The following is a 14,810-nucleotide window of genomic DNA, read 5'->3' as shown; positions in this document are numbered from 1 at the left end:
TAAAGGAAAAGTTAATTAGCATGGATGCAAAGTACTTTTAAGATGTAATAAAACCGAGCGCGCACAGAATTCCTCCAGAAAAAGTTGCACGCTCTGAGTTGAAAGGTGAGAGAATACCAGAGGTGAAGGTGACGATGAAGGCAGTGAAATGATAATAGAGTGGCAAAGCATTGTGGGTTTGGTTCCCTCAGTGCCACTGTAAGAGCTGGAATTATCAGACCAGCAGGTCTGGGCCTAATATCCTTTTGTGCTGGCAGCGTATTGCTGAGTGAAGATTGTGGGTGGAAATAATCAGCCCTTTTAAAGGTCAGAGGAAGTTAAGCGCACCCAAAGTAGACCATGACACATTCTGGCTGATAAGAAATGACTGTGTGTTAAGAAGAATGAGAAGAGTTCACCTTGTCTCATTTATGCTATCGTGATTGCTCAGCTGTCAGTCAAATATAATGGCACATTTGCAGCTAACCCAACAGCAACAATAGGAACTGCTTAGCTCGGGCCAATGTACTTTGAGGCACACAGTGTAATTCACTGAGGTATTAACGGTGGTGGTCACTACAGTTCAAAAGAACTGTAACTTTTGTCTTTTAGGTGTTACAGCATGACATTTAAAAACTTCAAAGCTGGTGGCGATAACGGCAACACTTCATTTAAAGGTACAGTGTGTAAAATATCACCACTAGATGTCACTAAATTGGAACTTGCAGTCATGAATTCTGTATTCTTACCCAGATTCAATTTAATTCAATTTAGTGTAATTTTTATAGCACCAAATCGCAACAGCAGCCTTTACTGTATAGTAAAGGCCTTGCAATAATACGGAGAAAACCCCAATAATCAAATGCCTCCCTATCAGCAAACACTTGGCACTTGAAAAAGTCCTTTTAACAGGATGAAACCACCAGCAAAACCAGGCTCACTGAGGGGTTGGCCATCTGTTGTGACCTGTTGGGGGTGAGGGGAGGAAGACAAGACAAAAGATGCTGTGGAGCAGAGCCAGACATTAAAAATAAGAAAATATTAAATCCAGACTCGTATATAAATGCATAGTGAGTGACAAAAGTAAGTGAAGAAGAAACACTCAGTGCATCGTTGGAAGACCCCAGCAGCCTAGACCTGCAGCAGAAAAACTCAAGGGAGGATTCAGGGACACCTGATCCAGCCAGACTATAAGCTTTATCAAAAAGGAAAATTTCAAGCCTAATCTTAAAAGTAGAGAGGGTGTCTGCCTCCCAGATCCAAACAGGAAGCTGGTTCCACAGAGTATTTAGTTTTAAATACTCTACAAACCAAAGGTAAGCCAGCGGTCTGAGAGTGATGTGCTCAGTCTGGGTGACATGCTACTATGAGGTCTTTAAGATAAGACTGAGCGTGGTTTTTCAAGACCTTATATCTGAGGAGAAAGATTTTAAATTCGATTCTGGGTTTAACAGTGAGACAGTGAAGAATGCCAAAATGGGGGGAAATATGATCTCTCTTTCTAGTTCCTGTCAGTACTCTCACTGCAGCGTTTTGGATTGAATGAAGGCTTTTCGGGGAGCTTTTAGGACAACCCGATAATAATGAATTACAAAATTCAAGTGCATAATCCTTCCTACGATGGCTGCTGTAGGACAAACAACTCATTCATCTGAAGTGAGTGTATGCTCTCAGAATGTAATCAAACTGTTTATCGGAGGGAAAGTGTGATTTTTAGGACACTTGAGCCTAATATTAGCTGGCACAGTGTTAGCTTATAACCAGCTGTTGTTGTTGTTTAGCTGGCTCATTGTCAGCTGCAGAGACGGGAGGGTTGGATGTCTAATTTTCTGACAGTTGCAACAGTATCAGATATAAATACACATGTTTATGCAAGTTTTCATGTGTTAAGGCCTTGACTTCAGTTCAGGAGGAAGAGGATAAGGTGGAAATGAGGAAGCAGTCGTGGAGAAGGAGAATGACAATAAGAAAGAAATGATGAAAAACACAGAAATGTCAGATATTCACATATTGTTTGAAAGAGCTATTTGTGATTATTAAATTAAAAGTTACTTATAAGGCATAGTACATATGCTGCTGGTTTCTCGGCATAAAACGCAATTAGGTGGAATGACGATGCTCATTTTGGCTGCTGTATTCAAAATAACGGGAAACATGGCAGCTTGCACAAACCAGCACCTGCTCCTATGTATTTGTAAAGGATAAACCCAGCACACTGAACTCCTATATGATGACTTGGTAGGACAGAGCATAGCCTGTTTTCTTGTTTTGTTGTGTTTTTTTTAATACTAATTGGCCTTTACAAAAAGAATACTGCGTTATATTAAATAAAACTTTAAACTAATGAGTGAGACAGTAAAGTGCTTGGATAACTATTTACTGAGGCTTTAAATGAAGTGAGAGGTCAGACAGACTTCTGTTCAGTCTCTGGAATATATATAGATTATTTTTCTGTGAATTCAAGGTTTTCAATGGAAAAAAAAACTAAATGAGATGCAGTGAGCCAAAACAGTAAAGTTCTGGCCCCCAAAATCAAATCGTGCATTCATAGAAATAATTAAAGTAAATGCTGTGACATTTTTGACAGCCGGTCACCCCAGTAGTTTTTTAGTTTTTACACGTTCAACATTAAACATTAGTCAGCGAGCTTTAAAGCTAATTGCAGGTAGATTTCTGAAGACACGACCATGCTTGCTGTATATCCATTTTTTCCCATTCTTTGCAATCAGCAAGCCAGCAGAGCATGCACATATGAGAGTGGGATCAATAACGCTTCATTAGAAAGCAAATATGTCTATTACCTAAGAGTACAAGTGTAAAACTACTATAAATCAAAAAAAATGAATATAGGAAGCATAAGGTTTTGTCTTCTTTGTTCTATTTCCAGTTACTGAATTCTTGAATTTGTGTTATTGTGAGGCACAAACATTGCTTTCAGGAGAGTTTAGGCAGCAAATAAAGGACAAATGAGGCTAGTGACCTGTTCAGGACTGAAGGTCACTCTTTGGGCATCAGTCTTGAAAACAAAGTGACAGCCCCAGAGAGGCTGATAAGTAAATACAGTTTTAATGGTCTCTGAATGGCTGGTGGTAATCTGTGCAGGCCACGAGTGGTCAAGGCACAGAGGGCGACGGGGCATTCTGCAGCGGTTATTATAAATGCTATCATAGATCAGATAGGCCGGAGGATGAGAATGAAAGGTGGTGATGAATTTGGGCCTTCTGTTGACCAAATGACTAGAGGACAAGCTGCTGAGGCAGGTTAAGGTCATGAATGAAGGATACCACCCAAAAAGAAGACACAACGGACAATTCATTATGTATAATGCAGAGGACAGAATAGTACATATCTCAGGGGACCAGCTGCAGGTCGCAGGGTGACAATGTCAAAAAAAGAAAAGAAAAAAAGGACACAGTCTGCTTCAACTTCTCTGTTTGGTACAGTCTGCAAAAGTTTTAAGCACCGAAAGCAAAATGAGTCTACTATAATTAGTTTTATGTGTCAATTAAGTTAAAAGGAAGTGCTGCGGATAGAAAAAAACTGAAGGCAACCATTTGCCTTTAAAGCAGTTCTAGGTAAAGTTTTATGGTACTTGGCAGGAAGGTTTTTCTGCAGTTCTTCTGTGGATTTTGAGCTGTTTAATTTGCTTCTTTTTTTGGGTGATTCCAGACTGACTTCATGACGTTATGGAGGTCATGCAATCTGTAATAGGCTTTTCCTTCTGCTTCTTGCCTCACAACGATGATTGTTTATGAATCTGGTGGTATTTTTGGGCCATCATGCTGCAGAATGAATCTTATAGTGAGACTTGAATTGTATTGCGTGATGGATTAGAATATAAAATGTTTGCACAGTGCTGTATATTATATAGCCGCAAGTATTTTTTCCCCTTCTTCTTGGCAGAAAAGCCGTGCTATTACAGGAAACAAAACTGCTTAACATTCCAAAGTCAAATGCGTTGATAGGTAACTGAAAGTGGAAATATAGTTTGTTGTATCTAAACGTGTCTGGCATTTCAGTCTTGGGTCTATTTCCAAGGCATGAAAGCTTACAGATCTTTTTCAAGACATCAAAGGGTTGAGACCTTTTTGCAGACATCAAAGTCTTAAGACCTGTCCTCAGAGAGGTCTAAACGGCACATCTGTCAAGACAAAATCGCTCGCATTTTTCCCTCTTAGACATCTCTTTAAACAATGCCTGCAATAGCGCTGCCTCTTTTGAAAACTCCGGTTTTCCAAATCAAATGTGCCTTATCGACTTTTGGAAAGAGATGGATAGTATGTGAGCTTTCACAGCAGTCAATGTTTTGGCCATTTTAGCTCAGGAAATGGACTTACCATGTGCAGAACCGACAGGGGCTCTGCTTATTTAATGACTTGCACAGCTATATACGATGTAACCGAAGCTACTCGGGGTCTGTCTGGTGCACCCTGTGATTTCCAGCCGTCGAACAGGCCTCAGTATATCGTGGTCTTCAAGGGATTTAAGTGAGTGTCAGGTCCTAGAAGGGGGTTACTTTTGGACAGCTACCAGCATTTGTGTGAGTGCTTTTCCAGCCCACCATTACAGCTACAGCTAGGGAAGTGACTGTTCTACATCAACACTTTTGTTCCCTGTACCTCTAATGCTTTTTGCAGCTGTACCAGAGTGAACTTTTTTTTCCAGCATCAAATTGCACGCATTAAGAAGGAAGTAAAGTCTCAGTTCCTTAAGCAAAAATGGAATTTGAAGTGAACCAGAACGGGCGACTTAACACAAAAGCTTTAACAATGATTTAGTGCTGAAAGATGTTTCAAACTCTCTGGTACCTGCACAGAACACTCACAGCACCGAACCACAATAACCAGGACTACAATAGCTATATGCTGTGTGTGAATGAAAGTATTGTAGTTTTCTTTGAGAATGATTTCTTGTGCATTTAGACCTTGCACTTTAGACCTCAACTTAGTAGTTAACCTGAAATAAGTGGAGCTGAGATATAATGTCATAAACTTTAAAATAAACTGCACCCGAGCAATGTTAGAGTTGACTGAATAATAAGTGTTGCTTCTCTTTGTTTCTTAAAAAAATGCCACAACTACGCTTTTCCCACAGTCAAAATGAAAACCAGTGATATAGGTATTACTTTACAGCGATCACAGCACTTACAGGCAGGGACAGTGATGAAGCGCATCTTGTGGAAACGAATGACTGCACTGTTGGTGAGTCATCTCATACATCTCTATTTAGTCTTCATGGATTTTTCTTTATCTTTCCTTCACAACACCGTCTAATCTGCTTAGAGAGGGAGGGAAAAAACTGCTGTGGGGTTCATGGTTTAATCAATTACCAGATTACAGTAATAATCCATATTTTAGTTCATTTTCTGGGTTGCAATTATAATGAATTCACTGGCAGCCGCAATTATGTTCCCATCAATGGAAGTGGAACAAAAGCAATGTCAAATAACACCAGCACTGTATACTGCTAAGTCAAATTGCATTGGAACTGATATGTCAACGCATGCTTGTTTGCTGGACTGTTTGCAGGGAAATATATATATATATAAATTTCTAATCTTTATTATATTAGATGGCTCTGCAGAAAAGGGCCATTTGTGGTGGAGCGGAATATATGTTCCTTGTGGCCCTGAATGGGAATAAGTATGGAAAATTGAATGAATAAATGAATGGAGATGGCTCAGTGGAAATTGTGTGAAAATGCAACAAAGGAGCGAGAAACTCGGTGAGCACTGCAGCCATATCTGAGCCTGCTGCGGTGATTGAGTGCATCCCTCTCAGGATGCAGACACCATACCACGAATGATGTCATCAGACTGGTGCTTTTTACTTTTCTTTACCCACTGTCATTTCTTTTTTTCGTAATTGTATTTAAATATTAATTACCCGCAGCGTTAAAGGTTTGCGTTACCAAACACGAGCGGCGCAAGTTTTTCAGTACACTCGTCGTGCCGCACAGGGTCGCTGGTGCCTGACAAGTGGCGCAATCATGCAATAAATTTGAAATGTCCGATGACAACTTTTAAAATCATTGTTTTTGCACGCAACGGGCAGCGACGTCACCAGAGGGAGACGTGTTAGTTATTTAACACACGTGCAACTGTCTGATTTTGATTTAAAACGGACAGGGTGGACAGTTTAGTTTTTTTCGTTGTTGTTGTTGTTTTAGGAAGATGCTTTAATGCAACCTCAGCTGGTCAAAAGTGATGAATTAAAATATGTTTACTCCCGGCATCAATGGGATATGATGTTCCTGGAGCGCCAAACGCCCCCGCTCTGTGTCTGTTATGTCTTTCCTTCTGGTCCCCTCGACGCGCATTGGACGGGGTGACAATGCGTAAGCTCCACAAACTGCAGTCTGTCTGCATAAACATGGAAGAACGATGACTTGAATCCGGACTTTCGCTGAATATATGAATCACCTGGTGCCAAAGTATCATTAGAAGTGGAAGCTGAACGCTGAATACGGACCTCTTGCGCGCTCTCCTCTGGCTCATGTTGCGTGCAGCTGGAGTTGCGCTCAGGACTTCACGAAAAGCTGTCTGGGTGTGGATGTACGCTGATCTATGCCGGGACTTGAACTTTTCTACTTTTAGATAATTCGCCTTAACACGAGGATGGACGGAAAGTATCGGACTTTACGCACTACAGCCAGCTTCAGGAGCCCGGTGATGCAGAAAGAAGGGAGCTGGAAAAACTGACCGTCTGAGGACAGAGGATTTCTGCGCTTCTTGGGATAAAAAAAAAAAAAACCCGCTATAAAACAAACACAAAATCGTTGTGAAAATGTGTCATAACTGGTCTTTCGCCAGTAATCTAAACGTTATCTCTTCTAAAAAGAAAAATGCTGGAGAGACCGAAGCAAAGCTGAAGTTCCTTCTCTTCAGTTCTTGAATTTTCCTGACAAAAACAAGTAGATCAGACTTTCAAAACTGCTCACTCGAACTATGATTGTTCAGCGTTTGGAAACTAACGATTGCAGCATGAAAAGACGTGTTTTCATTCTGCATTTTTAGAAACCACGCTGCACGTAGGATGCTCTTCTTTGAACTAACACGCATCGGCTTGCGCACTAATTTTTGGGGGAATTCGTGTTTTTTAACGACTCAGAGAAACATGTTGCACATCCTTGCGCTTCAGTCGGTGGTGTTGCTTTTGGGAGGTAAGCATTTTAAACCTTTTAGCCTATATGTCTTTAAGCCCACTGTGCCGACTAAGGAGCCAGGCTTTTGTTAAACAAAGATTTCAAGTAAGTTTAATACGAACTGGAGCCACGTAGCGTGATTTTTGTCACACAGGGGACCGCGTGAGATACACGGTGATGCAGGGTAGCGAACATCCTGCTTGTCTCATCTGCGTGTACGCTTACATTCCCCAACAAGAATTCAGTTCAGATGTGTTCAGTCATATATTATGGATTCCGAAGACCTCGCTGCAGTGGCTCTGCACCTGTACGATGAACCCAGAGCAGCTCTGGCTTTAAATAACACTTATCTCATCAATATTTCAACATGACAAGGATTATCTTGTGCAACAGAAGCACTGCGGTTGTATCGACTCTTGACTTAAGTTATTACATAAAATTCATCTCCAAGCCCATATTTATTTCATGGGAAAACTTAGGAGAGTTGCATCGATGAGAGCTCTTCATATAGCTTCAAAGCACAACATCAGTCCCAATCTCTTTGAGTTGTCACTTAATATGTTTTTAGTAGGAATTTCTGCGTTTTATATGGATTCTTGGTGGGGGGAGAAAAAGATGATTTAAATGTCATTTTCCACATTGCATCAGTCAATTAGTGCCACTGGGAGGAGAACAGCAACATCCTTTTTGACTGCCTGGCGGCCAGGATATATAGATCTGAAGGCAGCTGGTGGTCTGGCTAATGAATCCCTTCTGTCTTGTGGGAAAAGGGTTTAAACTAAAATGCAATCTGGAAATTTGAACCGGTCCTCCAATGGGACTTTTTCTCCAGATGATGCCTGGCTCTAGCAGCTTTCCAGCATACCCAAAAGAAGAGTTTTTCACGGCATGTCTTTAATTAAAAGCAAAACTTTTTTTTCCTCCCTTTTTTTCTTGTGCAAATGAAAGAAACAACAACACATTTTTCAGTGAATGAATATGCAATCCTTGTTCACTGCAGTGAGACCTAGAATCACAATCTTATTGTAATTACATAGAATCTGCAGCCGGCAGTGTATCTGTTATGGTCTAAGAAACACTTGCGCTGGTTCCCTGCAGAATTAAAGGTCATAGTTTCCAGAAACAATCTTTCCAAAATTGCATCTTAGAGGTCCATTGTGGATGTGCGCCTCGGTGATACAGCTTGGAGCTCATGAGGATTATTCTTATGTAACAGCACCTCTCTTTCCAGTGCTGGCTCACTGGCTTGAAGTATACTGTAATAATATTTGCCATGTGCTAAGGCCTTACACAGTGTGATCCTAATTGAGGATTGTGTGTCATAAACCTGCAGGACACAGCTTCTTACTGTGAATAGTGATGAAAATTGATAACACACTCCAGGAAATGAGAGGATCAGATCCGTGCTAGAAAAATGTCTGCGCAGCATAATAAGCCACGATTAGGGATGGAAACCTGGTGTTCTAGTGTGACTGTGATAAAAACCCTTTGTTTCAACAACTGCAAATTATATCAGGGTGTAGAGTTTCCTGGCCCTAGAATATTCAAAGCAAATCTGCAGAATAAAATGTTATTATGATAAAAGGATGGAGACTTAACATTTTTTGTATGTTTTGTTAATAAAAAACATACAAAACAAGTGTCCCGTCCTTTAATTGAAGCCACCAGGTGCGTTCCAGTGGGACACCTCAGTGGGATTCCTGAGAAGAATTTTCAATCTTCCCTCCTTTAGTTTTATCCTTGAGCTTAACAAGATCCAAAGGAGATCAAGCAAGGATAGTCTTTGGTCTACATCTTTAAGCACTAAGCACACAGCCCATGCTGTCTCTTGTTGCTGCCATGTGTCTGTCCTCATGCCTCGGCATCTCCATCAAGACGATTGAAGTCGTCCTGTAGAAATTTTATTTCAGAACATTTACTTACCCAGCCGAGATTCTTAAACCCTCTCTCAGTGGAGAGGTTTTATCTGTGATTGTCTTCAGAAACATCCACTGCTGTGGTTCCTCGCCCCAGTGCTGTGGCACACATCCCGCTCTACTTCTTTTGCCCCTGGCAGTCCTGTAAACCCTGCAATTCATGTCCTCGATCAAGAAAAAAAAAAATGAGCCAGAGAGGTGAAATACAGTCTTTATGGAGAACAATTTTTAGCATTCGCGGCTTGATTGATGGACTGATTATGTTTGTCTTTAAGCTGTGCCGCTAAATTGTGAGTGGCATGTGTTTGTCTGGATCCTTTCATGTGTCTGTGTCTCATTTTGTTAAGCTCAACACTGTCTGATTGAAATTCAGCTGGAGTTTTGACGTGGAATTGAACACATTGTCCACTCAAGCAAAAGGATTGATTTCATCAACAGTCGGGTGGATATTTTCATGTCAGCTTCGATTCCACTGCACTGAAAATTTTTTAGTTTTAGATCTTTGACAGCTTTTTAATTATATTTGTAACCAAAGCATATTGAAGTAAATGAGTCTGTGTCTTAAGTGGCCATGCGCTGGATAAACCCCCTAATGTCATTTCTTTTTCTTTTTTTGTTGCCATTCATCAGTTGTGGTGTTGATTTAGAGATCAGAAAGAAATGAAAGGAACAGTAGTGGCTTTTTTAATTTCTAATTTTTTGTATTTATTTTTTTATCAAGGCTATCTGTGCATCGCTCTCGCTGTGGTGCACAAAGTCGGTTGAATTTTACAACAGAGGACACTGATAAAAAGAGCCGTCACCCCCCCCCCCCCCCCCCCCTTCTCTCAAACCCAATTTGGCGTGGCTTGGGTGGTTTCCGTGGTTTCCCTTCATGGAAGGAGAAAGGAAAAGAAAATCACAGCAGTAGTTTGACGTGAGCTGTGTTTAAACTCCCCGTGGTTTTCAGTTCCAGCACTCGCAAGTGATTTATGCCATACGTTTGTGTGTCAAAATCTGCACCTTTGTTTGCTTAATGACCATTTTTTGAAGCACGCTGAGTAGGTGGACTGTCATCTAAATCCCTCGTACTGTTCTTTTACGCTCATTATTCTTAAAGTGCGTGTGGGAGGCATGCAGCTCTCCAATCACTGAGTCAAAAGAGGGTTTTTGCCCCTGCAAGTTCAAAAACATCAGTCTAATGTCCTGTAATATTTCCACAAAGCACATCTGCCCTGCTTAATTGGCTCTTTGTAACTGCTGTGATCTCGCATTCAATCAATTTTCATAATTTGGGGAGGCGAATGGTGGAAACCTGTGTAAAAGCTTTTAAAAAGAGGGGATGTGAATGTGCGATGAACACGCTGATGCTGTGTTTGTTTTCTTTCATCGGTGAATAGTTGAATAGTGTCTCTGTTGGCTGAGGTCACGGTGAGACCGTGTGCTCGACACTAAGAGTGGTGAAAACGAGGGGAAACTACAAACTGTTGCACTTATTTTTATTGTCAATAAAAGAATTTGTCATTATTGACGGGCTAAAGCTGCATCGGTAACTAATTTAGGATTGAGCTCGTTGACATGTACATGACCTCGCTGACCCTTTGATAGTTCGCAGTGACAACAACAACATGTGTGAATTCCTGTTTGTCATTTTGCACCAGTATATCAATGTGGATGTTGAGATATTTGGCTGGAAAAGTATAAACTTTGTCCTCTTGCTAAAGGTGTTCTTGTATACTACTAAATCCAAAGGGTCATCAAATTCATCAGGATTCCTCCATTCGGATGTATTGTCATGCATTTGTTTATAGAATGCGGCTGTAATCCATCCTCTAGACATAACAATCAAAGGGATTACGACCAATTCATTAAGTACACCTATTCACCTTAATCGGCTAATCATATGAAAGCAACTCAGTGCGTTAAGGCATGTAGATATGCGAAAAAGGACCTGCTGAAGTTCAAACTGAGCATCGGAATCGGGGAAGAAAAGTAATTTAAGTGGTTAGTCTGAGTATTTCAGAAACTGCTGATCTACAGGGATTTTCCTATACAACCGTGTCTAGGGGTTTATAGAAAATGGTCTTGAAAAGAGAAAACGTCTAGCATTTCTCTGGGTGAAAATGCCTTCTTGATGCCTGAGGTCAGAGGGGAATAGCCAGACTGCTTCGAGCAGATAGTGAGGCACAGGAACTCAAACAGCCACTCATTAGAAGCAGGGTATACAGAAGAGCATCTCTGAACACAGATAGGCTACAGCAACAGAAGAATGCACCAGGTGTCGGTCATGACGGCTAAGAACAGAAAACTGAGGCTACAATTCAGACAAGATCGCCAAAGTTGGACAGTAGAAGATTTGAAAACGTTATCTGGTCCGACAGGTCTCGATTTCTATTGCAACGTTTGGATGGTAGGGTCAAAATTTGGTGTAAATATCCCAAATGCCTGGATCTGTCTTGTTTTCTATCAGCAGTTCAAACTGCTGGTGGTGTAATGGTGTGGGGGATATTTTTGTTGCACACATCGGATCCCTTAATACCAACTGATCATTATTTAAATGCCACAGCCTTACCTGAGTATTGTTGTTGACCATTTATGACCACAGTGTACCTGTCTTCTGGTAATGGCAATGCGCAATATCGCAAAAATCAAACAATCTGAAATTGGTTTCTTGAACTTGACACTGAGTTTAAGAGCACTCAGATAGCCTCCACAGTCACCAGATCTCAATCCGATAGAACACCTTTGGGATGTGGTGGAACAGGAGACTCTTACCATGGAATCTGCAGCAACTGTCTGATGCTTTCACCTCAATATGGACCAAAATCTCTGAGGAATGTTTCCAGCACCTCGTTGAATCTGTGTCGTTAAGAAATAAGGCAGCTCTGAAGGCAAAAGGGAGTCCAACCTGGCATTAGCAAAGTGTAGCTAAGAGGCTGGTGAGTGTAGTCTCTAAGCTCCAAGAAGATACTTAACACATCCTCTAAAAATCTTCATTCATTCGCTTGGAAAAAAAAGTATTCAGTTCCTCTGTTCTCTAAAATGTTGTAAACAACAGCAAACATATGCCTCGATGTTGTAGGTTTACTCAGTGGGCTTTAATGCAAATGCAACAGGGTAATGTTACAAGACATTTTTAAACAATTTATGACTCTAAGGGTGCGAAGAAACTACCCCACAAGGTCTACTCAAGCATCCGAATACTATCGTGATAGGATGTTTTATTCCATGCAGATACCATCCCTTAGAATTCACAATGCATTTTCATTTTTCTACCGTAGCCCTGTCTCCTTACTGCAAATGTTGTTGCATCCTTTCATTGTAGGTGCATATTTTTATTCTACATGAAAGGGAAGGGGGAGAAAAAAAACAACATTTTGCACTATGTACGGTTATGTGAAAGCTCCTGAATCATGAGATATTCCGACACACCAAACCAAGAAGCTGATTATGTTATTAAATTCAATGCATTAATAAAATTCCATCAGCCCAGGAGCATTTGGGGGGAGACAGCATCACACAATATTAGATATCTGTGTAATATATCCTGCATTAAGGCTTACACAATATGGACGTGTTCGACAACTTCTGTGCAAGTGCAAATGTGAAATTGGGGAAAAAAGCAGAGATTTGTTCAGTCACAAACTCAATATATATATCTCAATCCACCAGACATTTATTATATGTACTTTTTACTGTATCTTTTTTCTTTGTCTGTATAAAAATACTTCTGTAACTCTGGTTGGTTATTCATATTTGATTTGAATGCTCTCGGGCAGGTGGCGGGACAAAAGCCTGTCACCATATCTGAGAGACTCTGGCTCTCGGTTGTACGTTGTGATGTCGCCGCCTATCAGATGCACCAGACCTTAATGCATTAGAGGCAATGATCTGACAGGTACATATTGTCAAGGCCCATTGACTTCTTTGTGGCGTAGCTGATTGATTGCTGAGATTATGTTAAAATAGGAGCCTGTGCGACTCTTTGTGATTCAGAGCGGTGTGCTCATGCAGCAGAATGCCGAACGGCGCTTTCCAAACTACCACAGAATTTTAATTTTAAAACATATTAGTTTTGTCCCTTGAGCAGTTCGTTCTGTTTTTGTATAATCACCGTAGTCTGTAGACGGAACAACACAAGGCAGCGAGTTTGTTGTGCGCTCTCATCTGTGACACAAAACCAATATGAAGCTGCATGATGAATGAATTATGGTGGGTGACAGCACCTTTTCTTAATTTCAAACAAAAAGCCTGATATGAGCCTTTCTTTGGATAAATAAATAATAATAAAAAAATAAATCAGCATATTAATTATCTGTAAAGTTGTTCCTGTTCCTCCTTTTCTCTTTTGCGTGACATTAGACAGTGCAGCGCCGCGGTGACTAACTTTGACTAAAATTTGTTTCTGTTCAAAATAATGATACCGACAGCACGGCTGTGACTAAAAGTCGCACATATTTTCCTGTTTCTCGTTCTCATTACCGACAGCAGTGACTTATAGTTGCTAAATGGTTATTTATTGGCACAAAGGCGCTGTCGAGGGACTAAAAATGAGAAAATGCAGTTCAGAAATGTTAGATACAGTAGCTCAATTACAAAGTCACCCACTAGAGAAATATTACATAAACAGTGTTCACAGTGTGCATTCAAATTGGGGCAACTGGGGTGAAATAGAGTTTAAAGTTACTTTCAAATGTGTGGTGCTCATTAAATAAGTTGATTTTTTCTTCTTTTTTTTTGCTGCTTTTGATTTTGAAGAGAATCCTTCTACACACCAAAAAAAAGGAAAATTGCTCCACAGAACGATCATTTGTTCATGCACTGCAACTCAGTTAAATGCAAATGACCTGAAGTACACTTTGACCATTGTCTAGATGGTACTTGGTGTAATTGGAATGCCAACGTATGTGTGCGTCCCCAATCAGTCTTGACACAATCACTGCTTCCTAATCAGTGTGAAAGTAATGGCCACCTCGGAGTACAATCAGTGTACAAGTTAGTCTGGCAGGAGTGGCTGTAACTTAATGAAGCCCCTTGAGTGAACTGAGTCAGTGGAAGACAAGGAAAAGAAAAATTCCTTGACTTTATGGCTCTGGCAAAGATATTGATGTTCGGTGGCAGATGCAGCAAAGATGCATTTTCACGTGACGGTTTTCTCTTGCTGTCCAGAAGCCTGAGGTCTTCGTTTTTTTTGACAGCCTAGGGCGTTCATGAGAGTGGACAGTGAGCTGATGACGGGTGAGGGTTAGAGATGTCCAGTCACGGCGTAGAATTTGTGGCAATAGTGAGTCATTGTTCCTTGTGGCACTCTGTGATGTCACCGCGGCCAACAGGGGCAAGGCTGGCTGTTGGCACATCCTGCAACGTGCTATCTGTGCTTGCAGATTCTCCTCTTAACCCCAAAGCCCTCAATTTCACACAAATTGGAAAGAGCCACACCAAGTGGAGACAGAATGACCCCAATGATAACGAAGGATTAGCCTTTTTTTTTCAGTTTAATTCAAATTGGGAATAAAACTGTATAGATTTATTAACGGACGACTGAATGCTGACTTTTCCAGCCGCTCGGAATTTTGATTAGTTGTCATATCTTTTTATTAACCCTGCATTGCTTTATGGATGGCAGTGTTGGTTGAATTGAAATATCTCACCGCATTGTTGAACAAACACTTATGTCGTGCTTATGACTGGACTTTCCACCCACAGCAGGTCACGCTCTTTTTCTTGTTTGGTGTAACACAATTAGGTCCATAAGTATTTGGACAGCTTTATGATGAAATCAAGATGTGATTG

The 14,810-nt window shown here is 40.8% G+C and overlaps 1 protein-coding gene across 1 annotated transcript in view; it reads left to right on the top strand.

The window, feature by feature from the left end:
- Positions 1-5,916: 5,916 nt before the first annotated feature.
- LOC146375834 (transmembrane protein 132C) overlaps positions 5,917-14,810 on the top strand; it is a 144,231-nt gene continuing 135,337 nt past the window's right edge. Inside the window, exon 1 of the mRNA XM_084945881.1 lies at positions 5,917-7,140. Coding sequence (XP_084802007.1) covers positions 7,014-7,140 — 127 coding nt within the window. The 5' untranslated portion in view covers positions 5,917-7,013. The remainder of the gene's footprint in view (positions 7,141-14,810) is intronic.

The sequence above is a fragment of the Perissodus microlepis genome, chromosome 12 (genome assembly GCF_051167445.1).
Source record: "Perissodus microlepis isolate ML-2025 ecotype Zambia chromosome 12, ASM5116744v1, whole genome shotgun sequence".
Classification (NCBI taxonomy): domain Eukaryota; kingdom Metazoa; phylum Chordata; class Actinopteri; order Cichliformes; family Cichlidae; genus Perissodus; species Perissodus microlepis.
The sequence above is the reverse complement of the archived record's forward strand: the minus strand, read 5'-3'. Positions and strand labels throughout refer to the sequence as shown.